The 12,839-nt window shown below is 33.1% G+C and overlaps 2 protein-coding genes across 3 annotated transcripts in view; one reads left to right on the top strand and one right to left on the bottom strand.

The window, feature by feature from the left end:
- Oga (O-GlcNAcase) overlaps positions 1-7,287 on the top strand; it is a 34,599-nt gene extending 27,312 nt beyond the window's left edge. For both annotated transcript variants that reach the window (XM_089646881.1, XM_089646882.1), the window contains exons 19-20: positions 504-663; positions 1,144-7,287. In XM_089646881.1, coding sequence (XP_089503007.1) covers positions 504-663; positions 1,144-1,274 — 291 coding nt within the window. In that variant the 3' untranslated portion in view covers positions 1,275-7,287. The remainder of the gene's footprint in view (positions 1-503; positions 664-1,143) is intronic.
- Positions 7,288-8,050: 763 nt separating this feature from the next.
- On the bottom strand, positions 8,051-10,350 carry LOC149411536 (uncharacterized). Its single transcript, XM_089646675.1, has 4 exons — positions 10,337-10,350; positions 9,774-9,914; positions 8,891-9,233; positions 8,051-8,110 (listed from the first exon to the last, which is right to left on the bottom strand). Exons 1-4 carry the CDS (start codon positions 10,348-10,350, stop codon positions 8,051-8,053), a joined length of 558 nt encoding a protein of 185 aa, XP_089502801.1.
- Between the last annotated feature and the right edge of the window lie 2,489 nt (positions 10,351-12,839).

Below are 12,839 nucleotides of genomic sequence, written 5' to 3' on the forward strand. Positions count from 1 at the left end.
GATCTTTTACGATTGAATATCAAAATAACACCTCTTATTGGAAAACCCTGTATTTTAGGTTTTTCTTTTATATATTCAATTTATAAAAAACAGTTTATTTACAAAAAATTTCTGCTGTGTAATTATTATTACGCGTGACAGCTGTTATACCTTCTGAAGGCATTACCAAACTGTTTGATAGTGCATTAAGGAGGCGGAACAGTTGTTACGTGTATAATTTGTTTACTAATAAACCCTTTTTTTATAAATTGAATACATAGAAAAAACCCTAAAATTAAAATGGAGTTTTATAAAAATAAATAAATGGCAACACTAATAATTGGTCTGTCTTTTTGTAGGTAACGTTGTTTGACTTTAAGCCCTCGAATCGATAATATCTGTAACTGCATTCAACACAGTGCAGTCAACTGACAAGTATTTTTTAGCAGTTTGAGCATCCAAATAAACAAAACAATATTAGTTTTGTACCTTCCTACTAGACGTGTTTGTGGATTTTCCTTTAGGAGTGGAGCTCGCACTTTGAGAACGCCAAGCACACGGTGCCCGAGGAGGTGAGCCGCCATCACCCCGCCGTCATGAGCGTCAGCCTCCTGCCACACTGCTGCGACCCCTCGGCACCCAAGCGCCTCGTCACCTGCCTGCTTGCTGCTCTCAGGGCTAACGGTTAGTTTCCACACTGCTTCCTACCTACAATCTCTACTTCTTACCTCTCTGCGCCAGCCCCTCTGGCCTAATCTCTTTGGGGATACTGTGTGGAGGGTATTTTAAGGAAATTAAAAAGGAGAGGATGTTCTGGAAACGAAAAAGATATAAGGGGGGTAGGAGTCTGAAGGTCAGTTTATCTTGAAGTGGCAGACATGAATTTATCCCTCCCACTGCGGTGCACAGCGATGGATCGAGATAGTCTGGCTGGAGAAATGAAGAAAAGGTTCTCCCTCAAATAGCCTCTCCTGATCCGGCCCACCATGCAGTTGGTGGGCAGACGTATCCGCCGCCAAGACCTGGACAAACCTCACCCCCAAAAACCCGGGCACCCCTGCTAATTCGTGAAACTTATGACCAATCCAATGAATCCAAATTATTTCTTATCTTAATGGTTTCTTAAAATCTTTATTAATGATAGTAAATTATTTTATATTCCAGGTTCCTTCGGTGTCCACGTGTGCATAAACTCCACCGACAACTACATGCACCAGTTCTACGGCAAGTTGGGCTTTGTGGAGCTGACGCAGGACACAACCAGCAACAAGATTTACCTCGGCCGTAACTTTTAGCATACAATCACCTCGAAAGCCATTTGCGTCTTCAGGAAATCGTCCATCATAAAGTCCGCCAAGGTGGCTACCAAAATGATGTTCAACACCATTCCGTTGCAGAACCTAGCCATCAAATGCAAAATCATGAAAATGATTCCTTCAGCTTTGACATACAATATTGATGACTTAGCCAAAAAGACTAATGTTACTAAAGCTGTGCAAAAACGTAATGGGGGTTTTTTTAAGTTCGGCTGGGCTAAAGGCAATCGTGTCTCACCGGATTATGATGCCACGAAGAAATCGGCGGAGAATTGTTCACAATTAGTGAGTTCTCGCAATGTAAATCTTAAAATATTTGATATACTTAACCGTGATAGGGAGTTTCGTCAAGAAATTCACAAGGGGAAAAATGAGAAAAAAAAATCTAAATCCATCTAATTATCATTATAAAATAATCATTAAAAATATCAAAATGTTTTTTCGTGTCAGCGTGCATTTATTTTGTATTTTTGTAAGTTATGTGAATGTATTCATTACATTGTTTGAACATTAAAATTATTTATCATGACCTTTATATTATTATGTATAATCACTAAGATGCATTATTATTTTGCATCATCGGGAAACTGTATCTTATGTACATGATTACGTTTGAAAGTCTATAGCTATGTACACACTTATATTCATGCCCGACAGTTTGGCTCAATTGAACATGTTGACTTGGAACCGTGCTCATCTTTGTGTTGAGCAGCTCGACACAAGACTCCATAAATATGGCACCAAGACAATCGTAAATTTCTGTCAATATCAAGAATTACGATCCTTGAATCTTTTTCACATCCAGCATTGGCTCGACATCAACCAAAATCCTTGAGCAAGAAGGTACACATATTGAGACATGTTCAAATGAGCGTAAAACCATCGAGTATGAACGAGCGTGGGTACATAGCTTTAAATTAAAGTCTCCCAGTGCCTGGAAGTGAGCGCACGCTTTATTTCAATGTCCACATACAATAAATAGTTTGTGAAGAGTATTTTGTACCATTTCTATGTTGCTGATTAATTAATTATGCATTTTGTTTTGTACGCCCTGCGGGAGGAACCAGATCAGAAGATGAACTCTAGTTTCTAGTATCCTGTCTCGTATCGCACACCGATAATAGAAACAAGGGAGGTGAGCCATGAACTATTATTTATATGTCCTACATCATTCATCTATACTACTTCTTCATATTGCATCTACCGACAGTGGGGGCAATTTGGTTATAGCTCACCGACCGTCGCGCTTTTATGTCTGATCTCCCTTTTTTAATTTTATTGACACTGTTTTTGCTTCTGCAAATCCGAACTTTAGTAATAAGCATTCACTTAAGAAAATCGAAAGTCGTAGTAAAAGCGGGAAACTGGTGAACCTACATCACATTTGAAGTCCATTTTGTGGTATAATTCTTAAGTTTTCTATTAAATCGAGTCTAAAGTTTTGAATCAAATTATTAAGTTTTGAAAAATAATCCATTGCTCGGGGGTTAATACTTAATATCTAAAATAGGCATATGTAAAAAATAAGTTTTTTGGCTTCTCTATGTGATTCACATGGTTTCTCGCTTATGCTACGAGTTTTGGGACATTATGTGTAATCAATTTTTTTACAACCTATCTAGCGTATTTTTTTTAAACCTTTGGTACTAACCATTGCACATGTTAATGGTGTAATAATTATTTAAAATTACATCTTAATTATGTAAATAATTTGTAAATTGATATAATATAATAATTATTATTATAAAATATCAATAGTATATACTATTATAGTAAAATAGAGTCAACTAAAGTGATTTCGAAAATAATAACCTTAAAGTATGTTTACCCTTATTTGAAAGTTAATTTCATCATTGCTATATAATATTACGCATATTTTTTGTTGTTGAGATATGTACTTATGATTTACTAGTACGTATGTAATTTCAACACTTTAAAAAATATTTTTTCTTAAAACAATAAATTGAAAAAAAAATTAATAAACTATGTGGCGTCTTGTTCTCTCTAAATTTTTACATTTAAATGGATATTTGAAATCTCCATAAATCATGATGAAAATTAAATTCTGAATTGCAAATTAATTAATGCCCAAGCCACCATTTGGAAATGACATACTTCCACAATAATAAATTTTCTGTTTTATAGTTAAGATTAAAAGTAATTATTCCTTGCACAACTACATATATTATTATAGTTGATTCTGCACAAAATCATCACTAGTTTACGGTAGTGATTATTTTCATAATTCCACCGTAGCAATGTGTTCAATTTGACAACATTTAATTTATTTATCGGAGTTCCTTACGACCACTGTGACGTCATTTTTGCACGGTCCTTCAAACATAGCAATCCCACGAAACCCAGACTTCATACATGAACTCTAAAAATACAAGTCAATACATATATAATTTTCCCTAAAATTATATACCCATTATTTAAAGTAAAAGTTCCAAATTTTTAAATACGTCTATTTGAATTTTGATTCGGTTTTTCGTGAATGAACGAATGGAAATCTTTGAAGTTAAAATGAATCCACTTCCCGACATACGATCGAGCTGAAACTCAGCAGATAGACTTGTTGTCGATGACAATGCAATCTATCAACTTGTGGCAATCACTCGTACACACACGTGGACATTTACGTATTTCTCTGAAATTGGATGACATTACAGCAGATAATATACAAAATAAATGTCGGTCCTACCCAATCGGTGTTTGGCTCAGTTGTTAGCGCGGTTGACTAGAGTCCCTCAAGAGGAAGGTCAATTCTCGAAAAACCAAAAAAAAAAATTGATAATTTTTTAATACATTCGTTTAGATATTTTCAACTAATCGGTTTACATATTTTTCCCATCTAAACTTTGTGTTCTGTTCGTGAGGTGATACCCTTAGCACGTGTCCAAAGTCGCGGCCTGGAAAGTGTTCATAAATATAATCACAGTACTGACAGAATAACAAATAAAGGGCCAGTAAAATTGTATTTTAGTTTATACCTTATTTAATTATTTATTACTTATAAAAATTTTAACAGTGGTTAAAAATTTATTTCTCATTTCACGTCTACATAAACAGTTTGGTTAGCCTTTGAACGATGAAACTGCTACCAGGCACAATTAATGCCTAAACTAAAAAACCATTGTGCCATTTCTTGGCAAGGGTAGGCAGATAAAATACCATACATCTCTGTTCGGGCCCATCGCCTTGCTTCATTCACAATGTTATGCTCTTGACATGACAAGACTAGAATGTTCACCTGGTCATGTCACATCTTCCTGGTGCGTTCCTGACTTGTCCTTCCATCCACTGTACAAGTGAATTCAACAATATTATTTACAAGTAATTATATTCCTTCAATTTCTGTGCATGACTGTAAATATATACGACTTATACATACATTTAACTGAACTAGACTTTAATTTCATAGAACATATAACATTAAATATAATGTTGAACTTTTTTATTACATCATAAAATATTATCGAGTTTTACCATAAGATTATCAAGTACATACTTTCATTCATTCTATATAAGATTACTTTTGATATTTTTTCTTGTATTATAGATACAAACTTATTGATATCCAATAAAATCCAATCAGTAAATACAAATATTTTGAAACTATAGAATAAAGAACAAAATTAGAAGTGCCTACAATACAATGTGCTACCGACTTGGTACTTTTGGTTCTCAACCATTTAGCATGCGGTCTATCTCTCTTACACTTGCAGGTAAATGTATATCGTCGTGCTATTTGAATTTCATAATCATTCATGATCACGAAACACGCCCACAAGGCACTTCTTGTGTTATTCTTTATAGTAATTTATTTAAACATTTTAACATGAACTGGTTCAGTGCCAATCACTCCCGTGGGCGGACCAATCATATGTAATTTTAATGGTAACCAAAGCTCCTGGCAGAAAATGTGTTAATGTGCCGTTAATTAGACTATGATTTGGGAAGTTGTGCGACAGAAGAGTTTATTGACTGGCCTCAGATGGTGACCATTTCTTACGGTGAATAAACTATATAAATAAATTAAATATTGATCATAATTCTAATGGTGCCTGGTTACACCTTTCTTGCCGGTGCTGTCAACTGATTTGACATCTCTATATTGTTACATATATTAGGTATTCCTCAGCAATATATTTACGTATCGGATAAAATAATTAAAATATATAAGTATTTATGAAACGCAACAGACAAAATCACGAATTTTTTTAACATATGTGCACGTACGTCTGCGTGCGTTGATAACTTGCAGAAGTGTGGTAGCGAGCGAAAGGGGTTTGGGGTTTCGCTCACCGTGCCACGATGTGCGATTGCAAGTAGTAGCCGGCGGTCTGCCGGCTTTAATGGGGGTATTATGCGTTTTCTGCATGGCCAATGTTTTCTCCTCGTTTTTAGCACTGATACATAATATTTTGCATATGTCCATACTATGTATGTACTATTAAAGAAATGATTTATGAATTGAATAAATTAATGAAAACTATTCATTTCATCCACCGAATAAAGAAGAAAACTTGAATTTCCTTCCATACAAATTTGAATGGAAACAAATGTTCCATTTAGCCCAATAGCACAGCGTTCCGTCTCACTTACACTTGCCTGATGTCGTAGATCTCCATCCCATTTAAATTTCGTAAACACAGTTGTTCTATTAGAAATTTAAGCATTGATTAAGCAAATATTTGGATCACGAAACATGCCCACAAAAGGCACTTCTTGTCTTATTCTCTATTCTATGATTTTATCTAACTTAAAAATGTCAAAATTCTAACAGCCTTACTAAAAAAAGTGGTGAAAATTTTTTTGAATTGATAAACGACCATATATGTGAAAACCTTAATTGAAAGGTAAAATAGTTCATGGAGAAACATAAAATACATGCATTCCTTATCCACCCAAAGAGGGTTTATCTGTTCTTGAAATAATAATAATTTCTCAGCAAATTTCGGAATTTTTCTAAGCTGTTTTAAATGTTCTATATATTTCTTCATTTTGAAGATGTCGTAAAAACAAATACCATTTTAGAAACTAGATAAAATTACCTTTTAGATTTTTGTATTTGAAATATACTTTAATATTTAAAAATTGCCAAAAGCTATTAAAAAAATATTACATATAAAAATTCTAAAAAGTCCTTTTATTTAAGGAATGTGGAAGAAAAATGTCACTACACCTTTTACCTTGTTCATACAATAAAAAAAAAATTGAACTTGTTTTTAATACCCAGAAAACAGCAACAAAAAAACTGAAATTTTGAATGCATCTTAAAATGTTTATTTCTTCGTTACATGTTCACCAACTAGCGCGTTAGGCATTTACCTTATAAAAAAACCTCACTTTAATGAAGTTCTTATAGACCATTAAATTCAATTTTAAAAATGGTACAACCGTTCAACCGCACTTTTTGACATAAAATGAAAGTAAATTTTATGACACGCGCACAATAATTAAATATACATATATAATTAATACTAAAACTGGAAAAAAATAACACAAATAAGTTGTTAATATATTGAATTATGCTATATGCCGCTGACCATTGTATGAACAAAAACACGATTTACAAATATATTACAAGAAGACATATAAATAGCTGTCACCCTCAATATCAGAATATCGGCGATATTTTTTTTTTTGTACCAACTCAAATATAAACTTTACAGTCTTTATACAATGAGTAACAAAAACACCGTTTAAAGATTGTGAAGTAATTTTTTTTTTAGTAAGGCTGTAAATATGTAACCTTTATACTGAGTACACAGCACCGGAGCTCGAGGAATTTTTTAGCACCGTAAGGCAAGGTTTAAAGATAGATGAACAAGCTTATTGACAAGAGAACACTTCTTTTATTATTTTATAATATTGTATGTACCTATTTCAAGTATAGGTAATTATGATAAACCAACAATTTATTTCAATTTTACAGCATGTTTGTTTTTTATGAAAATATTATAATCAATAAATACATAATGCATTATCATGGGATTTTTATTGTTTTGTTCCTTTTTTAAATACATCTATTTTGTTTTTGTGAATCAATGCGATCTTGGAAAAGTGGAAATTAACCCACTTTCTGACAGGGGGGAAGATTCAATCCTCAGTCAAACCAAAAAAAAAAATAAGTTTTAAAAGTTCACATATCAGTTAAGAGCCACAGTCCCTGGGGAGGGAGGTTCAATCCTCAGTCAAACAAAAAAAATTAAACACATCTTATAAAAATACACAGATGGTAAAAATAGTAAAAAAACTTTGTTGTTTATGCATTGATTTTTATTAATGTATACACATACCGTAGAAGAGTCCCAACTGTGATACTATGGCATCCACAATTGAGGTACGTTGCGAGGCTGAAGGAATAGGGAATGGGAGGAGATGGGATGTCAACGTTTCAATTCCAAATTGTGTATTTCACTAGGGCGTTACTGAGAGTATCTTCCACTCATCTAAATATACTTACACTTAACTGTTCAGGTACATTTGACTTTATAGTTGGTACATAATAAGATACATAATTGTAGAAATTTATTATGTGTGTTGGTTTGGGCCCTTGAGGTGATTTTTCACAAATCATCCAAATATTATTATAATTAAACACAAAGAAAAAGTTTATTTATGGAAAACTATTTATTTTTCAAATGGTTCCAAAATTTTGAGTAGCATTAAATTTTGTCACTCTGTTTCAATTGAGATGATAGGTGTCTAATAACACGATAGTCAAAATTTGTATCAACTTGTGAAATTCATCCTCCTATTTCGTTATCCAATTTCAATCTCAAAATTTTTTGCTTCAAATCAGTCAACTGAAAAAGAAAAATTTTAATTAGAAAATAAAATGCAAACTAGCCAAAGTCTCCGACATGGCCCGGGCTTCATGCAGATTTTTCGAAATCAAGATGTATAAGGTGGGTTGTTTCGGAGAATTTGAACAATTCATCATATTTCAACGTTCATTTTCAAGTTCTGCGAAAGATTTTTTCAAGTTCTGTTTTTATTTCAGTTTTGTCAAGCAACTAGCCTATAATGATATGCCCGTCCTAAGTAATTTTCCTCTTATTTTGAATGTCGAGTGTGGAAAATTTAATATCAAAATTGTGCTTTAAGGGGTGGGGAAGTCGAATAAGGTTGGTTTTTCGAAATATCACGTAGACAGTGACCTTCCAATTGTTTTTCGTACTATTCAAGTGTGTAAAATTTCATCAATCTCGGGATAAAACTAGATTTGTATAAAAAAAACCAACCCACAGGCACTTCTTTAAAAGCAAGCTCTAGGGCCCAAAATGCAATTTTTATTAAATTTATATGAATACCGCATAAAAGTCAACTGCTCTCAATCGTCTGAAGGTACTGGCACTATGGCATACAGTATGCTGTGAGGCTGAACATAGTAGAGAGAGAAAGGAGATGGGGAAGAGGAAGGTGGCGAAGTATCTGTCTATTTAGATCTGATCACCAAACTTGGCATTTCAAGCCATGTTTCGATTCTGAATGGTGGTCTCGCACCGGGGTAATACTGAGAGTTTCTACCACTCCGGAAAGTGCCACCGTATTGATTATTTGTTTCTCCTGTAGCAGCTACATACCTTTCTAATTTCACTGGCTGCCATCTGCTGTACTGTTCTCGGTGAGTCTTCAAAAGGTCTACCATTAATGGCCTCCATCGTATCGGCCACTTCCAAAATCCTCATCTGTATCGGTGCCTTCTCTCTGTGTTTCTGATTCATCGTCTTGCTTTTGTTCCTGATATTCTTTTTATATTTATCGGGCAAATCTTGCTCTATGTCTGCCCTCGTTAGAATTTTAACTCTTTCTATGTCTGTGTCGTAAGGAAAGCTCGATAAGTTGAGAGTGTAGTACATGTGCGTGGTATTATTGTCTTTTTCGTCTTTGTAATTAGTCCTCCAATGTTTAAGAGCATCTAATGACCTGGAAATTTTTAATGAAAAATTAATATATTCTATGATTGAAATTATACATTCTTAACTTTTTCATACCTATGTCAACATTTGTAGCAATTTTATCATTTTTATATACACCGCCATATTTTCATATTGGCATCTACCAACACAAAGCAGACTTGAAACTTCAGGCGTTCATTTTGCGTCGACTAATCTGGCATACAGCCGTTTTTGCAAGCGCAACAACGATAATATATATCTACCATTCTCAGAAACACAGTGGAAGCAAATCACCCATTGATTTAATTGGATAGTTATTTAGTTCTGCAGTGTAGTTTAAGTAATTTATCTTTTAACTAGCTGACGTGTACCCGGAATTGCTTGACTTTTCTATTAATGAATATATTATATATAAACCTTCTGGAAGAAATTCTCTAAATGATAGTGAAAACCCTATCAAACTCCGTTGCATAGTTTAGAAGAACTAAGCGCACAAACAGACAGAGGCGGATAGTGACTTTGTTTTAAACTATTTAGAGATTACATATTGAAAACAGAGTGTACTTACTTCCTATCTTGCAACACCTTTTCCCGCCTTGTCAACAAATCTTTTTTCTTCTCCAACATCTTTTCCTGCAAGGCTGTTTGCACTATCTTCAAGGATTGTTCCTGCTTACTCAGAACCTTTGTCTTTCTCACATACTTATTGCTGTTAAAGTATTTAAAAAGGGTTAAATCTGTCTTATGAGCCTCATTACTTCTATTAGTTTTTTCATATTCCAAAGAACAAATGCTGTGATTTGGCAGATGATGTAATTTATCAAAAGATTTTTTTTTATTTGCTTTTAATTCTTTATTTAGTTTTTTCACGCCCAAAATTGGAGTTTTTATTTGATTACTTTGTCCTTTTTTAATATCAGATTTTATTTTTGCTAAAAATTTACTATCATTATTAACTTGTAAAATGTCTTTATTCATAATTCTAGCTTCAAAATCAAATTCTTCATTGTTGCATTCAATTCGCTTAGCATTTGAATTGATTTTATCTTTTTCTCCATTTTGTGAACAGTTTTCTGAGCTTGGAACTGATTTAATTGAAACAGCAATAAATTTATCACAAGTTTTTTGTACCTCATTAGCGGCATTTTCACTTTCATAATAAAAGTTTAAGAAATTCATTATGCTATCGGTGCCAGATTTAACTACATCTGTTGGGGGAAAAAGAAGTGGATTCCCACTCAGTTTTATATGTCTCACACCCTTTGCTGTGCTGAGGTAAGTTGGTAAATGTGTTATTTTATTGTTTTGAAGCAGGATTGTTTCTAAATGTTGATGATTTGTTACTGATGCTGGTATATTGACCAATTTATTATTTCTTAGGTCGAGCCAACGCAGATTTGGTGCTTCAGTAAACATATTCTCCGGTAGTTCAGTTAGAAAGTTATTCTCCAAATATAATTGCTGTAAATGTAAAATTAAAAACGAAATTTACTATATTAGTGTTAGTTTTTGTCTTTGCTAGTCAGTGTCCATTTTTCCACCAATTCACTGGGATACCCTAGAATGGTGGGCGAGGGCAAGAGCGACAAATAAAATAATAATAATAATGCACACCAATCTGAACTTTCATTCAAAAATTAGGTAAAGTTAGTAAGGTCTAATTCCGCCTCATTCAAAGGCTCTTAAAAAACAACAACACTTGATTTCAACTTAATTACTAATGTAAACAAATATTTAAGTTGGGGGAGATGTAAACGTGCACAAAATAGGTTGTTAGTTTGGGTTTAATTTTAAAATATGCATATTTCCTAACCTTCAAATTTAACTTTAATTGAGAAAAATGCAACTTCAATGCATCTTTTGTCATCTCACCCAACATAAATAGATGTTTCTTGTAGTAATTACGTTGAAACCAAGTGCTATTTATAATTTTATTGCATATCAAGCATGAGGCAGAATTTGACAATTTTATCAAAATAATAAGGGAGTTAATATTATGAAATGGCATTTTCCTTCTCTATAATATATTTTACCTTAAGATTTTTCATTTCAAACTTTGGCAGAACTATCAATTTGGTTGAACTCAAGTCAATAAACGTCCTGCCTTGGAAATTAACTTCGGTTTCTTTTAAATCAACACCATCATCATTAAGTGCAGTAAAACTAGGTCCAAATTCAGTCATTTTGATGTTAAATGAAAAAAATATTTGTAAATGCAAAGCTCACTATTTATTATTTGATCAATCTTATTATTCAAATTTTGAACTGAGAATCAATATCGTCATTGCCACGGTAAATAATACATAATAATAATCAAGTAAGTACTTTAAGGAAGGGTTGTTTTACAGGGTGACCGGATAAATCATCACATCTTTAAAAAGTTATATAAACTCATGGAAAGTGATGAAACAAAAACTTTATTAACTGGGTTAAGTAGGTTAGGTTAGGTTAAAAAAATTTTTTTTTCATCGTTTCTAATGACTTTATATCACTTTTAAAAAAAATATTGAATTGTCACTGTGTTGAGTTATCATGGAACCGTTTCACAGAATTTTAACAATTCATCAAATTTCAAAGTTGATTTTCAAGTAATATTGACCGGTCAGTGGTTGAGTGGGCATAGCGCTTGGGTCTCACCCGAGCGTCGCGTGTTCGATTCCTCGGCTGGCTAAGTCCTCCATCACAACACAAGCAACATTTTCGGCTTTCTGTGGTGGTAGTAGGAGATTTTCAAACATTGTTGGGTTATTCGTAACCTGGGAATGTTTGTCTTTCTTTTAAAAAAAAAAAAAAAAAAAAAAGCAGTGTGAAGGTTTTATTAAAGTGCTGTTATTATTTCAGTTTTTTCAAATAACTGATCCGTAATGATATAATAACAGAACTTGAATAGAACCTTTTCCATTTTTTTAAACAACTTATCCTCATTCAACGGGTAACTTCAAACTTCAATACCAGAGTGGACAAATACCTTAGGTATTTCATTGTGGGTTCGATTCCTCTGCTAGCTTAGTCCTCCATCATTGCACAATAAACATTTTTAGAATTTTTCTTTTTTTTGTTATATAAGATAACTACTTACATACAGAAAAATGCTTTTTCTCTAAAATGAAATTTAATGAAGGTACAGGTGGGGCAAAAGTAATCACCCGATGTTCTTTTACTGTAATTTTTTTTTTATGATCAACTTTGGTACTGCTTGTTATTCCGCATTCTAGCGGAGTAAACCGATTCATGTCTTGTCAATTTGTATTCTGCATTGTTTTACTTCACAAATGTCAAAACCGAATTGACATTTGGCGTCATTTGCAAAAGTTATAGCGTTTTCCAATAGGGTGATTACTTTTGCTCCACCCTGTACATGAAAACACTCTTGCAATTTTTCTTCTTCTAGTTTGAGTTCTTTTTTATTTATTAATTTTATACTAGCCAATTTGTACGTCCAAGTTTACAAAGGTCTAATATATTATTACTTACATGCGTAAATAGTAACATTTTCCTTTGATTATTATGGCAATTCTGCAAGTATCTTAGATTTTATTATAGAGACGGCATTCAAGACCATTATGAAACTGTCCTTGTCCGTGGACACTGAAAAAGCTCAACTCGTCACAATAAAAAACTTATTAAATTATGC

Source organism: Hesperophylax consimilis, chromosome 25, assembly GCF_061612785.1.
Source record: "Hesperophylax consimilis isolate HC1 chromosome 25, BYU_Hcon_1.0, whole genome shotgun sequence".
Taxonomy (NCBI): Eukaryota; Metazoa; Arthropoda; class Insecta; order Trichoptera; family Limnephilidae; genus Hesperophylax; species Hesperophylax consimilis.